The sequence below is a fragment of the Musa acuminata genome, chromosome BXJ3-8 (assembly GCF_036884655.1).
Source record: "Musa acuminata AAA Group cultivar baxijiao chromosome BXJ3-8, Cavendish_Baxijiao_AAA, whole genome shotgun sequence".
Lineage (NCBI taxonomy): Eukaryota > Viridiplantae > Streptophyta > Magnoliopsida > Zingiberales > Musaceae > Musa > Musa acuminata.
The window spans coordinates 7,804,663-7,822,262 of record NC_088356.1 but is presented as its reverse complement, the minus strand read 5'-3'; the positions used below and the strand labels follow the sequence as shown (position 1 = coordinate 7,822,262).

Genomic DNA, 17,600 nt, shown 5'->3' with positions numbered 1-17,600 from the left:
AGACTCTGCAGCTCTCTTGTTTCATGGTTCTCTTGATGTACATCAAGAGGAAGATTACTTCTTTTAGCTGACTGTTGACTATTATTTTCTCATTTCTTCTTCAAAATGTGAAGATTCATAGAGGGGTTAACAGAAGCTCTCTGTTCTTGTACATCTGAAGCAGAGCCTTTTGAGATCCTTCCATCGAGTTTGGTATGGATTCCTCTGGCTAGTAAAATTTTAACTATCAAGTCGACTTCTTGATATAGAAGTAAGATCATGGTCTGCAGTACCGAACTGTACCATCTAATATGGGCGGTACGTACTGATCCGACAGGTTGTCGGTACATGGACCGTCGGTTACCGGTCCGAGTGCACTGTAACAGAGTTACAGTATTTGATACATCAGGGTGTGCCGCTCGGTATATCGTACCGTACCGGTACCGAGCCCAGGTCGAAACACCGGTACGATACGGTATTACGAACCTTGAGTAAGATTGTGTATATTAATCAGAAGTTTTAATGCATTGGATTTATTATCATGACCATTTTTACAAGAATCAAAAAAATACAGTGTCACATCATGTTAATACAAGTATTGCAATTTGTTCTTATCCAAGCTTATCATATTGGCTTTGATTTATTATTTTGTGTATCACATGCACTCCATAGTAGAGTTTATTAGGTTCGGATATAGATAGATGTCATGCAGCTGCACCAATTCCAGTGAGCGTGATCGCAATTAATATGGCTGGCTTTGTCAACCCAAAACCATGCACGATCGTAAAGCTACAGTGCTGAAGGCCCCCTGAAAACCGAGTCCCGAGCTTACACTTTCATCATCTTCTTTCAGATCAAACAGCAGTGAGAACAGTTCCCATCGCCACACCAACACAGTCAAATCAATACGTAAGAGCTTCAACTGCCCATCTCTTTGAAGTCTCTCTTGCACTTGGTAATGATTCACCATGGGTTCCTTTCCATGTTTTCCATCACCCGACATATCGCGTCCGTTCAAAGAAGAAGATGACAGCTCGGGAAAGCCATATGCGTACAGCGACAGAATCCATGACGATGGCCCCTGCGAGGGAGACTTGAGGAGGGATTAGGTTTTCGCTGTTGCCATCTCTATGGATCGAGGCCATTTGAATCGTCTCCGGTTTGTCTCCTGTGACAAATCGGAGTGTCATTTTCGCTGTTGCCATCTCTATGGAGTGTCATTATTGATAAATCGGTGCAATAATCTTGTTATAATAATAATAATATATAGATGTTTTTAGAGTATGTGATCCTATTTAATTGGGTAGGATATATTATAGACTGATCTTATCTAATTGCATAGGATATAATAAAATTATCAATCAATAAAAAAGAAATCTAATTATAATAAATTTTCTTATGAGATAATTTTGATGAGAGAAACTCTTCTAATTATTTATCTTAGATCATCTACTTTCGTATATAATTAGATAAGAGATTATTCTTTTATCTCTTCTAAGTCACGTGAGTTAGTATTTAAAATATTATAAACCTTTTCTCATCCCCTTTATTCTTAATCCATCGCTTATAGCGATTTTACGAAGGAGGAAAAGAGAGAAGCACAATGACCTTCTAAATCAAATAAAGATTTTCTATATGGTATCGAAAGGTATACTTTGATCTATTATTATTTGATTTTAGTTCTTTAATATTAATTTTTTTTTATATAATAATGATATATTATGATTTTTATGCTTACAATGTCTACTAGTAGGAAGATTTTATTATTCTTTTAGACCTAAATATTAGTTTCACTAGTGCCATATTATAAGATATATGCTAAGCAAATTTATATATAAAATCTTTACTATGACATAATAAAATCTTTATCGATTAAGCTATATAACATCTTCGAAAAAATTTTATAGCACAAAGTTTCAAACTATGATATCTCGAACCCATAACTGAGTTAGATCAACAATCTAACCAAGTAACTGAGGTTGCTCATTTCAAGATTAAGTCTCCCAATATTTCTAGGTTTTAGCTAATGATTTATATGAACTATAAAAATCAATTCAAGAGAAATATAAAAGAGAACTTTTGTTTGTATGCATAAATTACTGCCAGAAAAAAAAAAACCAAATTGATTAAGTGCCAATTGTTCTCTTTGTTGTAGAAGATTCTATATAAATTGACTTAAGTATCTATCATTATAACACTTTATCTATCTGCATAAAGACTAACAAACATGGAAAAAAAAATCATAATGAAATCATCCATGATGTTTTTAAGGATTATCAAACTAAATGGTAATTCTGATTGTAAATTCTACATCAAGTTTTGAAGATTAACATTGATGATTGATTTAACATATTAATGAAGCACATCTGAAGGTTGGTAAGAGGGATCTGTCATCAGACTCTCTTCTCTATTAGTCACCCTCATCTTACTAATAAAAGATTATTTAGTTTGTATTATAAGGACATATATTGTTTGAGTCATGTGGTATGCGCTGTAATCCAACCATGCACATTATGCATGCAATCTCGGAACCTTACACTTGACATGACTACTAATTCCCTATTGGTAGCTAAGATTCGATGGACAATATCTTCAACAAACATTTTAAATATTTCTTGCATCCATGGTTTGTTTTTTATTTGTCTTTCCTTTCACATTTGTGCATCTAACTAAATATATCACAAAGAAGAGGACAGGGTGTGACCATGTGATGCCTTGAATTATTTGATGATGGTAGGTAGGGATGAAGTAAAATAGATTAATCTCATATTATTAATATCGAGGACTTTGATCATTTGACTTAAGATTCATATGGTATTAAAACTGATGTATAATGTTTGTGGTTATCAACCAGCACAGAAGAACTCAGAATCTAATTAATTTGATCATTTTGATCCGATAGTACGTTTGTTATCGAGGAGTCGAGTTATTTAGCATATGATTTATAAAAATAATATCAAGAAGGTACAAAATAAAGGGTATTTGGATGCTTGAGTTCTAACTCTCATGATATCCATATCAAATGGATTCACTAAATCGAAACGATCAAACTATAGATTGAATCTTCCTATGCACTCAAATTCATCAAGATAAAATAAGAATTCCAAGAACGGCCGGTGTCGCGAGTTGGCTTCTTCACATGGATTTGGACGCAGGGCGTAGTTTAGGTGCGCGTTGACTGCGAAGAAGAGGAGGTGAAACACGTGGAACACGTGGGCACCAGAACCAACCAAATCATTGATGTCTCTCGTCTTTACTTGCTTTGACAGCCTTATAAGATTTACGAGTCCAATGTGTTGTACTTTCGAACCCATTAGGTGAGGATCATAAAGCGCGATTTGAAGCACTCTGCAATCGAGGCATCCACGCGTCCCATTTGGGCCCCACGAACCCATTGTACAACTACGTATCTCTATTATTGGCTCCAAAAGTGGAAACCCAATCTGCATGTGATTTAGGAACATCTAATGCATGTAATTTAGGAACATCTCATCTAAATCTCTCGTATCATTAGCATTATTCTCGTTACTTAAGGGTATTTTATCTTTTAAAAATATTTATTATTAGGTTTACCAGAGATATCTATATTTAAATTTTATACCGAGTACTCTTTTTTATTGAAAATATCTCTTTATTGCTAGCCTAGCCTAAGACCATCGGTACAATCACTAACATGGTCATCGCTTCCTATAAGACCTCTCACTTCTCCACGACTTTCAACATTATCATCACTACCGTACCTTTCACCTTGTATAAGAGGCCTTGACACCTTTGTGCAACACTCTTTACTTATTGTCTTCGTTCTTTGCTTCCATCATAAGGTGGCACTGTCTCTATGTAACATCATTCGTCCACTGTCTCTTCCACCCATTACGAGGTCTCGTGCCTCTAAGAAGGTAGATAACGAAGAATATAAACAAAGAAGAAAAGAGACGAAAACGAAAGATGAAAAAGGAGAAGACCGAGAGGGGAAGCGAGTGATGAGAATAGATGGACGGCATAGTCTCTGGGATGAAATCAACCTCGATGTACTAATAACGAAGGATGATACATGAGAGATGAAAATTTATTTTCATCACTTTTGATATAAAAAAATCCCGATATAAAAATCAATCAGGGAGGCATCATCAGCTTAAAACCTAATAGAAAGAATTTTTTTAAATATACAGTAGGTATTTTTTTTTATCAATTTATATATCTATATCAATGCGTTATCTCTCCTTTTCGTATATAAATCAATATTTAACTCAAAAATTTATACTACAATACCTCAATTTTGGATTATCCATAACCATAATTAATAATAACGCCAACCATTCGAACATCTTCCAGTAACTGCTTGACACGTGGGGCATTCGATCCCACGTGATTCACATTCCACTTCCATCCAAACCTTCCCCTTTCCGTAACCCATATATATATATATATATATATATATATATATATATGTCAGTCGCTTGCCTTCTTGCCTTCTCCGTCCTCCTCGTCGCACCGCCCGCATCCCGGACCCGATCCCGACCGCTGCCGCTTCCCCGAAGACGGCGTCGCCCCTTGCGGTTCCTCGCCGTCGCTTCGAAAGGTGTGTGTGAATCTGAGCCGAACGTTTCACATGGAAACCCTTTTTTGTTCTTTAATGGCGCGCCTCATATATTTTTCCGTTTCTTTTCTGCTTATTTTTCTTCTTTTTCCGTTGATCGGAGGATGATGCAGTACTTGGTCTTATTGCCTGTTTCTGCCACCTCAGCTCGGCTCGTATGCGTCGCCCGTGACTTTGGCACGTGCACGTAGCATTTTCGATTAAAATTTCAATCTAAATTATATAAAATTTTACACATAAATAAAAATAAATACTCCATTTAATCCTTTCATAACTCGAATTGATTCGAGTCAAGTCAAATTAATTCGGTCAATTTCATCCCAAATCAGACATCGGCGCAGATTGTGCCGCGTAGGGGCGACAACAGGGCGGTGTGGGAATCTTAAAGCTACCTCCAAATTAAGTGTGATTCTTGATTTCCATGTAGTGCACTGCACTATCTTCAATGGAGATGTATCAAAATCGATCAGAAATGTGAATTATTAATAGAACCTACCGAGTTATATTTCTTGACCATTTTGTTTGAATTTTCCTGATATTGAAAACAAAAAAATAAAAGCTTGAAGTGGGCAGTCTTTTGCCCTTTTCCTATAAGCAATCAACATAAGATAGATTTGATCATTTGAAACATATATTGGGTCTTTTTCTCACCATTTGACCTCTTTGAGAATTGTGGTTACCTAATCATATCTTTAAGATAGTATCAGACAGAGCATGTTATGAGTTGGATTGCTGCTACGACTCTTGTAGCTATCCTTTTCATGTCCGGCACAATAGAAGATGATAAAATTGGATCTATATGGCACATACATTTAGGAATACCTTAGAATTGGATCTTTTTATCACATACATTTAGGTCAGGTTAGGAATAGCTTAATGAGAATTAGGAGAGATATAGAATTGAAAACAGGTATCTAAATGGAGTTTAATAAGTTGGTTAGTCAAATTTGGTAGGCTCTGTTCATTTGTCATTCCTATCCACATGTGGAATTGAACACCAGATTGAAGGGATTAATCCAAACGCACTAAATTCCAAAGAGAAGACAAGTTTTGCAGGAATTGAAGCCTTGAGTTGATATAATTCAGGTCTGGTACATTATAACTACAACTAGAAGCATAGTACTTCTGTCATATGTGAATAATAATAATAATGCAATCCATTTGTTTATCCTCAACTTGCACTCACAAAGTGGCTCATCTAGTTGGCTGATTCCCTTGTGATCCTTTGACTTAATTAGTCATCATTACAGAAAACCCCATTATGGATGATGGATAAATGACAAGAATAGTATTCTTTATTAAGAAAAGAGATCATTATTTTTCTTTTGATAGAATAGAAGAGGTGGCCATCATCTAACCAATGGCTTCCATTGATGAGTGAAAGGTTGACTTCAGAGAGGTGGGGAGGGAGATCCATCGATTGGACTTCCTGTGCTTTCATTGCCAAGTTGTGTGTGCTTGAGATGATGGCATGTTGGTATGATATATTATTATTGATTTCAGTCATAATTCTTCATTTTTTTATTTATTTTATTTATATATAATTCTTCATGTTGAGCATGATCCCATGTGTTAAAGTTTAGGATACCATATAACAATAAATATAATGAGGTTTCACATATGTCCCCTTTCAAAGTTTTAAAATAGCATATATATATATTCAAGTTTTTTCAAATTAAATATGTATCCCTTCAAATATTTAAGCCACTTACATATGTTACCTTCATTATCATTCATCCAATAAACCATTACTAACCATGTTTACTAAAGGGTCTAAAAAAAATTAATATTTTAAAAATCTAAAATGTTTGTGATCTCTTTTATTCAATTTGTGATTTCTTATTTTCTAAACTTAAATGATAGGAAAAAAATCGATGACATTCAAATGAGCTCGAACTTGAATCGATATGACACGGTTAGAGTCCACGTGCACAAGAACGATGAGGTGACCGACGAGAAAGTTGGAATGCAACTCAAACACACACTTAGTAGTTAACCTATATGGAAATCGAGGTTGGATGAGTTTTCAAATTTAGTCTCTTTGATGAGATAAATTAGACTCGATAAGAATAGAGTAAATTTAGTAAAAAATAATTAATCTTGCTTAACATACTTAATAGCTTTTTATAATGAGTTAGTTAATAGGGGAAATAATTATGCAAAATGTTCCTAAACAAAGCATTCCTTTTGGATTGATGCCTGTGCCACCTGATTATTGATCAAGCTTTATCTCTTACCATCAATTGACAAAGAAGATTTCTCCTATCACTAAATATAAAAGAATATATGTATATAATTTCTAAATAAATATTAATATCTACGGGAGTTTGAACTTTATTAAGTTAATGGTCAACCAACGATATTTGACTATAATTATATATCCTTTAAATTTTTATCAATGTAACATTATATATGCAAAATTAAGATTTATATAGGTTTCCCTAATCATACTAATTTCATTATTTAGTTTACTCTAACACAATACTTGCTTTATGTCTTACTGTTATCGTAATTAATCCTACACGTTTTTCTCAACATACTTCCTCAACTTACCAAATATTATAGAATTAAAATTTCGAATCCACTTACCAAATATTAAAGAATTCAAATCTCATCTGAAAATCCTTATCTATAATTTGTTTTTAAAAAATATTAGCTAATTTAGCTTGAAAAGAAAAAAAATATATTACTTAATGTTATTTGCAAATGTCACGTGCTTATCATTGCCCCCTCCCAATAATTGAGAACAGTTACGGCTGCTCCCACCATAGTCGTGGATGGGCCCACCTCACCCCTCTCCTCTTATCTCAGTTACGGACAGCCTTGACTCCCTGCCCGATTCGTGTATCCTAATCCTTTTACCGGATGTACTAATTACGAGGGGAGATGATAGGAAGCATGACAGCAACACAGGTCGACATTGCTCTTCTTGTCCTTGATACCTTCCGTGAGACAGGAGACTGGTGCAACCTGGAGAATCCAACTCCACTCTTGTGTCGGATCGACAGGGCAAGGAAGAGCCTCTTCTACGTCCCCTGTTAATTCCATCCTCCGGAGGACGCAGCGTCCATGGTGAAGGAAGGACGAGAAGGGGCAGCGCCAGTGCTGGGGAAGTACGAGCTTGGGAGGACGCTGGGAGAGGGCAACTTCGGCAAGGTGAAGCACGCCAGGCACGTGGAGACCGGGGAAACCTTCGCCGTCAAGATCCTCGACCGCAAGCGCATCCTTTCCCTGAAGGTCGACGACCAGGTCAGATGACCTTCTTCTTCTTCTTCTTCTTCTTCCTTCCTTCCTTCCGTGAAGTCTTCCTATCTGGTTAGTAACCATGCAAGAGATGCCACAGATCAAGCGGGAGATTGCCACCTTGAAGCTGCTGAAGCATCCCAACGTCGTCCGCTTACATGAGGTCTCTCTCTCTCTCTCTCTCTTTCTCTCTTTTCTGCTTCGATGTTTTATTGATGAGCGAGAAAGAAAAATTAATTCAGAGAAAGTGTCAATAGTTGTCTTTGGGATTGGTGTAAAAAAGAAAGTAATCATCGTCCTCGGCCTCGATTGGGGCGCGACCTCATAATGGACTCTTCCGCCAGCCGCCTCATCCACCGGGAGCCGAACGGCGCTGCTGCACCACGGCCGAGTGGGCCCCGCGTCAATAGTTGTCGGGGCCGTGCATCGAACTGACGGCTTTGAGACGTGGTCCTCATCATGATGGCTACGGCGCACCGACCCATCAGGGCCGTCCAACGAACGAACCCCTTACCCGAAATGTTCTGGTGGGGCCCCGACCCCTGCGTGAGTCGATTCGTGGCCCCCTCCGCCACGAGCCCTGTCGCGTCCCAGACTCGCTCGTGAAGCCGTTGAGCGGTGTGTTGTTGGATCGAATGGTTTCAGTAGCTGTGTTGAGCACCATCTGTGGTGTCTCTGATACCACTCGTGGTGTTCCCTGAGCCACAACACCTACCCGTCAATCTAATAATCGTAATCTCATGCGGTGTCGAAGCACACAGGATTGGTTTTTCTTAGTTGTCTGTAGCCTGATAGGTTGCTGAGTGAAGGATTGGTTGTTCATAGTTGGGTCCTCGGTTTGCTACAGTTTACTCTGCTTGACATGCATCTTGAAAGGGTGATTTCATGGTTTAACTTGTGACGATTGTGTGGTGTGACAGGTATCAGCAAGCAAAACCAAGATTTACATGGTCCTGGAGTTCGTTAATGGTGGCGAGTTGTTCGACAAAATTGTAAGGGACATGGACTGCTACAATGTGTTTGATGAATTGCTTCTGTGTCGATTCTTAGTTGTCTAGCTTGTCATAGCATATGGCTTCTGGAATTTTATTCTTTCTTCCTTTGTCATCTGTGTTGAAGTTGAAGGGAAAGCTTTCAGAGGAAGAAGGAAGGAGGCTTTTCCAGCAGTTGATTGATGCTGTCAGCTACTGCCATGATAAGGGTGTTTACCACAGGGATTTGAAGGTAATTAGTCCAACCACACCAGATAGTTCAAAGAAAATACTTGGCCTATGTGGTCACCTCGGTGTGATTTCCATTACAGCCAGAAAATGTGCTTGTAGATGCAAAAGGAGACATAAAGATTTCAGATTTTGGCCTCAGTGCTTTACCTCAGCATCTTGGGGTAAGTCATTCGTGTTCTTCACTGAAACATTCCCAGTAATCATGTTGCTTGGCTAACTTCTGCACTGTATTATAACCAGAATGATGGTTTGTTGCACACAACATGTGGAAGCCCAAACTACATTGCTCCTGAGGTCTATTGTGTCACTCTTTCTACAGGTTTACTAAATAATGCATCTTCCTGGTAATGCTCGGCTTGATAAGTTCTTTTGACAATGCTGCCAGGTCCTCTCCAATCGAGGTTACGATGGCTCGAGGTCAGATATCTGGTCTTGTGGTGTCATCCTCTATGTCATCCTCACTGGCTTTCTCCCTTTCGATGACCGGAATCTCGCTGTTCTTTATCAGAAGGTATGTGAAAATTCAGAAGGATGAGATGATGTTTTTTCTCAGCTACTGGCCAGTGGTTTATTTTGATCTTTTCCCTTGCTTGGTTTAGATCTCGAAGGGAGAAACCGAGATCCCCAAGTGGCTCTCTCCTGGCGCTCAAAACATTTTGAAAAGAATTCTTGATCCAAATCCTATAATGCGAATAAATATGGCGGGAATCAAAGCAGATGACTGGTTCAAGCAAGATTATGCACCTATTGTTCCAAATGATGATGACGACGACAAAGATGTAGATAGTCTTTATGCTTCTCTTTGCATTAAAGAGGTGACCTTGAACTTCTAATGGCACATGCTTTTTGTGCCAATTAGTACAGTTTTCGTATGATCTTGATAAAGTTTTGATTACTTGACTTTGATGGCATTGGTTGCTGAAGGGAAACAGAACCTTATTTTTTCTGCAGCATAATGTGCCAGATGAAGATAGAACTTCATCTAGTCATATCAATGCATTTCAGCTGATTGGAATGTCTTCATCACTTGACCTTTCTGGATTCTTTGAGAACGAGGTAAAAGATGTCAAACTGCTTCCTCAATCAGTTTTTCATGTCTTCTCCTTGATCTCCAAATTGCTCTCTCTACATGTTTGCAGACAGGCTAATTAGCTGTTATGAAGTATATTAAGTTTCATGTTGAAGCATTGCCGGTGCATGATAACCAAGACAAGACTTGTCATGTGCAGGATGTATCCGAAAGGAAAATTAGGTTCACATCGAACCATGCGCCAAAACATCTGTTCAACAAGATTGAGGACATTGCTACAGAAATGGGGCTTCAGGCTCACAGGGGACCTGGCAAAGTCGGTACACTAACATCTTCGAAAGACCGTTTGATGACCAAATGATACTTTGGAAATCACAACTCTTCTTTTTATTATTGTTTGGCAGTTGAAAGTTACCCAGAAGCACGACCCAAAGAGCCCCGGGAGCACTGGCTCACTCTCTGTTGCTGCAGAGGTACTCTTCCTTTCACTGAATGAGGGGATTAGTAGTCTAATGCATGAGATTAAGGTGTCATGGTGTATGAGGTGTGCAGGTGTTTGAGCTGAGTCCATCTTTGTATGTTGTGGAACTGAGGAAGTCACAAGGTGATTCTTCATTGTACAGAAAGGTAGTACAAGTGGTTTCCTCTCCCTCCTCATTCTTCATTGTACAGAAAGCTTTTGGTTTCCAACTGCTAGAAGTTTATGGACCTATGTATTGCAGATGTGTGCAAAGCTATCAGAGAATTTGGGTGACTGTTAGGGACAACAGCAGCTTTAGGAGGCCAAGATGTCAGCAGCCATGAAGAGGAGGTGCCTCCTGCTGTGTTGTAACCCAATGAGGCTTTGTAGCATTAGGTGCAGGAATGTATGCTTGGAATAACTGAAAAAGTGTAGATAAGAAAGCATCCTTGGAGGATGTTGTGATGGGCTTGTGTTGGATACGGTGAGTATGATTTTCTTTTTTCCCTCTCTCTTCTTTTTAGCATTAATTGTTATCCTCCGCAAAGAGGGGAAGAGTTCGCATAAAAAATTGTTTGTATTATGCTCCTCGATAGCGAGGAGATTCATTCATATATGTGACGACCAAAGCAACAGTTAAGTGTGCTAAGTGATTGATATCTCTCTTATATGAGCTAATTACATATAATCTTCAAAACATCCGGATCTCTAGATTTAAAAAATTTATATTATAATTTTTATAGTTATAAAAATGAAACATGTAGGTCTATTTACTCTGACATCGTTGGTTTTACCGACGGAAACACGAAAACGATGAACAAAGGGATAATTTTAACGTCGTTGGGGGCCGCAAATGATTGTTGTAGATGAGGAGGAGCTTGGTGAAGACAAGTGAGATAAAAAGAGAGGAGGAAGAGGGTGATGCAAATATCGATGCTTTTCATCTTCATCGATGCCGAGGTAAATGCAAAGCGACGAAAGGACAATGGTCTACTGCGAGCTAAACACAACCTTCCTTTGTTTGGCCTGTGATACGTCCGTCCACAACGCCAACTTCATCATGGCTCGCCACATCCGCTAGGTCACCTATGCCCCTTGCCACTCCCTCGACACTTGCTACCGCATCTCTTGTGCAAGTTCGTAGCAGGTTCACCCCCTTTGTGCTTCTTATGACCCCGATCTTGTTGCCTCTCCTTTGCACTCTATTGTCTCATCGTCCTTTAGCTCTTGCCTCTCCACTTCTGAGTCCACTACATCAACTCGGGTAAAGAAGCTCGTAGATCCTTGGTGGACAACCATAAAATGATGGCGTGGGATGGTTGAGTAGAGGGTGGAGGCTAGAACCGAATGATGGGTTTGCAGAGTAAAGTTGATGCAATTATCAAGTGACACTGATGCAAATGCAAAGCGACACCGCTCTTCATCGCCTTCTTCCCCCTTTTCTTTTGTCTCAACTCTTATCGTCGCTCTCCCTCCTCATTCACAACAGCCACCCATGGCCTCTAACGATGCTGTTGTTCGTCACCACCAAAAACGTAATTAAAATATTGAAATGATCTTTTTAGGATAAATTGATCTTTATGTTTCATTTTCGTAACCATACATATTCTAATATAAATATTTTAGGTCTATAGATCAAGATACTAAACTAGTCCACTAGAAGAGATAATATGCAATTAGCCACTCTTATATTAGCATGAAAATTGATTATCGATTTGGACTCCATTGGACTTTATTCACTTCAAAAAGGTTGTTGGAGTAAGATCTTGGAGGAGATTGATGTTTCTTTGGGACAACTGCCTCGCTTCATAATCTAGCTTGACGTGATCGCGTAACACTCAAATCAGTTGAAGGTAAAGACGATCGATTGGGTTCCCTATCGAGTTTTCATCAGCCTTTGCCACATCACCTTATTAGAGAATAGAGATGATATTAACGACCGAGGGATATTTTTGTTGCCGTCGAGTAGAATTGATGACTTACAGAGCATCCGATCTAATGCCCACATTTTGCCATAGCTCTCACTCAGCTTACTTGGCATTGCAAACTCGGAAGGGATGGCATCCAACAGCTTTTAACACAAAACCACAAGGAAAGAACATATATAATTAAAAATGATCATCTGGAATTCATATTTAATAATGTAACGTCTGTGAAGTCGAAAAAATAGAACAACGAAAAAAATCTTTGCAAATGAAAAGCTCATGTTTAAATAGGCCAGTAACTATTATGGCACCTTCCATTAACAGAATAACAGTGACACATACTCAATACAAGGAACAACAATACACAGATACCATATGACCACTGAGCTTGACAACCGAAGTAGATTAACAAAAAGCAAGGTAGAGAAAGTAGTTACCTGAATAAACATGCTCCAATACAATTATAGGGCAGAATGAAATCTGCACTTTATAACATACAGCAAAAAGATGTAGTCTGCACGTTCGGCTGGTATCCAAGACAGCATCATCCTATATGGAACATATTGCAAACTCTAGTTTACTTGGCAAGCTGCCACTTTTTTTCGTCAACAAGGGAAATCAGAAATCAGATCCGAGATGCAAGGAAGATGACATTTCCATATTGCAAACTCTAGTTTACTTGGCAAGCTGCCACTTTTTTTTCTCAACAAGGGAAATCAGAAATCAGATCCGAGATGCAAGGAAGATGACATTATATCGATGTGCATCTAAGTGCACTGTTTAAAGCACCCATGCACATTGATGTAGACTGCAGCTGCATCACCATGAGCAACTTATCCACACCATCCTCCTGTATCTTTATCATCCCATCAAATAACTAATTCCCAAGCAAACCACATAACTGCTTATTACTATCTGCCAATTTACATGATCAAGCAGAGCAGCAGGTACTTCGGTAATATCATCCTTAATGGTAAACATGTAATACTGGTCGGAGGCATCCCTCGTACTTCAAAGTCTTTGACCGTTACTAAATGATCTATGCTCATCGGGATAAACATTCCCTTGACCTTAATTCACAGAATGTAACCTGTAAGGAACAAAGGAATCCCTAATTCTCCGAGGGCACTACAACTGTTTTAGCAGAGACATCTATACCATTATATTTGTCTGCTATGGGAACACATCAAGATTTAGTACCGGCACCGGTGCCTGTATTCTTATCTGCATCTGGCAGATGGAAAGATAATGGCTTCCAACCTGATGAGTGAGGCGTAATCCACTTCTTCACATTAATTATCACATGCAATATCTGAAGAATTTCACCCAAAACAAGATGATTCAAACATGAATTTCTCAAAAATATTGCTGCTTGATACCTGTAAAGAAGTGACAAATAAATATCATAGATGACAAGACCAGAAAAACAAATCAGAATCTTCAAATGGTTACCTGGACTGAGATCTCATGATTAAAGTGCGCCCAGCAGTTGAGGAGAGAAACTTTAAGGCTGCATCCCATGTTGTTTTTGGATGCCTAGCATTGATATCCATAGGATTGACACATCTCCACAACCCATGATGTTTTTCTACATACAATGGCAAGTTACCTCCTAGCTTGTGCATCACAACAAGTTGATGCTCAAGGGCATAGTTCAAGGCCATCTTAATGTCAAAATTCTGAATATTCATCTCGCCATAGCGAATGCAGTCAGCTATATTTGTTTCATTTGGAACCATTTTGTCAGCTTTTAAGATGTGCAATGCACGTAAAATATTCTTGACTGCAATGTGTGGCACCAGGCTTCCTGGATTACCCTGCAGTCCATCTTTAGACATATTGCTGTCCATGGCATTTGTAACTATAGGCCCATGCATACGTTCCTGATACATTGTTTGTGACTTCTGCAGGCCATTATGCTCAGGAACAGAAATATTTGGCATAGAGTTTTTCTTAGAATATGAACCGTTATTTTGACCACCACTAGGATCATCTGAAATACTAACCTTACTGATTTCAGGTAGACTTACCGGAGGAACTGATGGGAAGGTTGGCCCAGTAGTCCAGGTTTGTGGTGAAGTAAACGGTGGACCACTAGGTCCATTTGGAATTGCATAAAAATCATGGTTCTGAGAATTTGATGAAGACAAATTCCCAGGTTGAAAATTAGGGTGTGGAGGCAGTAGATCACTCGGCCTTAATGGCAGAGGCCTGTGTGGTTTGTGATTGTTATAAAAGTCTTTTCCATCTTTCATGGGGGGATCTGAATGAGGTGGTGCATAATCTACCATAGTCCCATTTGGAGACTGCGACTGATTCCCTTGCAAGAACTCATGGGAAGATTCATTAAAAACCATTGTTTCAGATTGGCGAAAATAGGTAGCTTCACAAGGTGGTTTTTGAGGCGATGACTGAGGAAAAAAATTTGAAGTATGGTTCAAGTGGGAGTTGTCATGGGCTTTCATACTTGGTATCATTGACGTAGACATTTGATCAGGATTTTTCATACAGTTGTTAAACTGCAGAACATTAGTATCAGTTAGAAAACCATGACTTACAGGAGGAGGCTGCTTGAATTCACTGCTTGATATCGTAGTAGCTGTAGCATTGTTTGTTTGACTTGGATTTGGACATCTCTTGTGCTTCCCTTTGTACCGGTTATCGTATTTTCCATTACTACAAGTCTTTTGATTACCCAAATGCGCAGATGCAGAAGAACCAGTGGATTGAGTCAACTGCACATTATCTGTAGTACTGCCATTAAATGTCTCTTTACTTGGTGAAGTGCCACCTGCTGATTTGTTGACGTAAGGTGACTCATGCATCGGCTTTCCTCCAGCCACAAGGTCCTTCCAGTTCCAGACACTCTTAGCAGCAGCAACAAGGGCTTGTGATACATTAGGAGGCTGTGCAAGAAGAATGTTGTATCTCCTTAATCTAAGTTGATGAAGGGCATTTGAGAAGTCACGATCACCAGATATTAATAAGCAGTTGGCAGGTGCAGGATTATCAACTGCCCAAAATAGCATATCGACCAAAATCTTCTTATCACTAGCATCTTTAATACCTGCATAACATTTACCTAAACAAATTATAAACAAATCTACATAAAATTAGATAGAAGATGGTAAGACATTCAAAAATTAAAAGAAACCATCTCTAAGCAAACAACTACACAGTATACTAATAATTTAAAACATCAACTACTTAGCACTTTATATTCTACGTGTTCTTGAACCAAAATGGCAGGCTTTCACTTAATTTTGGCTTAAATAATTGAACCTCAGTACCCACATTTGATTTGCACAATTCATCATGACAGACCAAACAAAACAGTAGCATAATTGCAACTATATGAGACCATCAAACCTCAAAAATTAGCTTCAAATAGAATTAGAGGCACCAAAAAAAGTCTATCTTAGAACAAACCCTTCAGAGACCCACTATGGTTAGCAATCAACCTTATGCAATTACAATTTGAACTGCAAGCTTATTCAAATTATCATAGACCAAGACATGCAGCCGATATCGGACGGCATAAGAATTTCCAATAACCATTATTGTCAACATAATGACTAGTTATGGCAAAGAAATTTAAAAACAAAAGAAATTACTTCTAAATGATCGTTTATCACTCTTCACCCCTCCTGACACATACGGAATGGTTGCTGAGTATCATACTCTACCCAAATTCCTGAACTCTTTTACCATAAATGTGCACAAATTCCATATACTAACGCAGCATGATTTCCTTTTACTAAATTCTAGAAATTATGGATACAGAGGAGCTCAACTGTAATTTTTTAACCTTGGGTAAGCATATAGGCTGGAGGGACATATCTCTTTTTATTTTTCTCATCAAGCATATCTCGATAGGGCCACATGTAAGCACGAGTAAATCTTTACAATCATGAATGGAGTAGAGATCATTACTGGCAAAAATAAGATGTTTTGGAAATCCACACACACATGTTGTATATAAACTCAGAAAGAAGATGCTAGATATTGTATGACAATCATGAAGATGCTAGATATTGTATGACAAACACAAACAGCTTAAGTAAACATATGGTCTGGGATGATTATCAGTCAAAAAATACTTGTTTGCAATAAAACAAGGACCATAAAAATAACTTCCTTGAGCCATAATTTAAAACAAAATTTCCATCTAAACATGGGTTTGTTTCATAGACCCGATCTTTGCCAAAAAAAAGCTAAGCTGCCGATTATATCCACAAGAAAAAGAATTTAAACAATTTATCAGCTACTCTAAATGTTGCACAAGCTAAATAGAGCACTTCATGTACTTGGAAGAAGCAAAAGGTCGGATCCAAGATATTTTTAAGTCTCCTAAGTATATCCTGCAAGATTCAAGCACCTCTACACACAAAAGCATACCGGAAAATGCGCGCCAACAGAACAAGCACGAAGAAAATGCCCGACAAGCCGACGCCATTCGGAGAACAAGCATATATGCAAAGCAATGACGGACACACCGATCACTAAAATTATTCGAACGAGAAATGGATGCCCTAACCAAATTGCGCCCGAGAAACAGAGAATCTGACGAGAAAAGGAAGCAAGAAACAAGAATCATCCACAATCGGAGAACGGCGGTATCGGGATTCGCGATCGGATCTTTTACCGGAGGGAACGTGATTTAGGGCGATGCCAGTGCTGGAGAGCGCCTGCAGCACGGTCGGCGTTATATTGTTCGCGTCGCCGAAGGCGGAGATGGACACGGGGCCACGGTAACCCACTGCTGCCAGGGCAGAGCTTATGTTCTGGGCGATCAAGTGCGGATCACAAGCCCTGGGAACCTGGCAGTTCTCGATGTCCCACCACACCGACGTCTTCGCCGCCGCGTACTCCCCGTCCGCCATCCCCGCCCCCTACCGCCTATCTCGCCTTCTTTATCGCCCGATCACCGGCGCGGCGTTGGAACTAGGAGCCCAAGGGCGGCGGGGGTCAGCGGATTCCCATTGCGAAGGCATGGAAGAAGAGGATCGCTCTCTCACTCTCTCGATCTCCAAACCAGAGACATATATTTAACTTGGCCGGTCTTTCCTCTCTGGTCAAAAGTCGATCGAAAAGGTGTTAATTTATATATCGTATTGACTCATCGTCAACTCTAAACAATTTA

The 17,600-nt window shown here is 39.1% G+C and overlaps 2 protein-coding genes across 8 annotated transcripts; one reads left to right on the top strand and one right to left on the bottom strand.

Moving 5' to 3' along the window:
• Positions 1-4,437: 4,437 nt before the first annotated feature.
• On the top strand, positions 4,438-11,181 carry LOC135582963 (CBL-interacting protein kinase 1-like). 6 transcript variants are annotated; one of them, XM_065165398.1, is made up of 15 exons: positions 4,444-4,558; positions 7,388-7,489; positions 7,585-7,825; positions 7,920-7,982; positions 8,740-8,811; positions 8,939-9,043; positions 9,123-9,203; positions 9,283-9,336; positions 9,428-9,553; positions 9,642-9,857; positions 9,994-10,098; positions 10,272-10,388; positions 10,477-10,545; positions 10,625-10,699; positions 10,795-11,181. In XM_065165398.1, exons 3-15 carry the CDS (start codon positions 7,646-7,648, stop codon positions 10,831-10,833), a joined length of 1,302 nt encoding a protein of 433 aa, XP_065021470.1. In that variant the 5' UTR covers positions 4,444-4,558; positions 7,388-7,489; positions 7,585-7,645; the 3' UTR covers positions 10,834-11,181. The 6 variants fall into 6 exon arrangements, with proteins under 6 accessions (XP_065021468.1, XP_065021467.1, XP_065021470.1 ...); XM_065165397.1 differs by lacking the exon at positions 4,444-4,558 and adding an exon at positions 4,909-6,053; XM_065165396.1 differs by lacking the exon at positions 7,388-7,489 and having other exon boundaries at positions 4,438-4,558.
• A 1,556-nt stretch (positions 11,182-12,737) lies between these two features.
• Positions 12,738-17,528, bottom strand: LOC135646166 (uncharacterized). 2 transcript variants are annotated; one of them, XM_065165391.1, is made up of 3 exons: positions 17,103-17,528; positions 13,910-15,539; positions 12,738-13,836 (listed from the first exon to the last, which is right to left on the bottom strand). In XM_065165391.1, the coding sequence occupies exons 1-3, from the start codon at positions 17,338-17,340 to the stop codon at positions 13,644-13,646; spliced, it is 2,061 nt and encodes a 686-aa protein (XP_065021463.1). In that variant the 5' UTR covers positions 17,341-17,528; the 3' UTR covers positions 12,738-13,643. The 2 variants fall into 2 exon arrangements, with proteins under 2 accessions (XP_065021463.1, XP_065021464.1); XM_065165392.1 differs by having other exon boundaries at positions 13,910-15,524; positions 17,103-17,527.
• Positions 17,529-17,600: the final 72 nt, after the last annotated feature.

Bases quoted from the DNA above. Each gene is read 5' to 3' on its own strand.
- LOC135582963 (XM_065165396.1), top strand. From the start codon at position 7,646: ATGGTGAAGGAAGGACGAGAAGGGGCAGCGCCAGTGCTGGGGAAGTAC. The intron at 8,812-8,938 runs GTAAGGGACATG...TCTGTGTTGAAG, and splicing joins GCGAGTTGTTCGACAAAATT to TTGAAGGGAAAGCTTTCAGA. The intron at 9,337-9,427 runs GTCTATTGTGTC...CAATGCTGCCAG, and splicing joins CAAACTACATTGCTCCTGAG to GTCCTCTCCAATCGAGGTTA.
- LOC135646166 (XM_065165391.1), bottom strand. From the start codon at position 17,340: ATGGCGGACGGGGAGTACGCGGCGGCGAAGACGTCGGTGTGGTGGGAC. The intron at 15,540-17,102 runs GTAAAAGATCCG...TAATTTGTTTAG, and splicing joins CCTAAATCACGTTCCCTCCG to GTAAATGTTATGCAGGTATT. The intron at 13,837-13,909 runs GTAACCATTTGA...ACTTCTTTACAG, and splicing joins ATCATGAGATCTCAGTCCAG to GTATCAAGCAGCAATATTTT.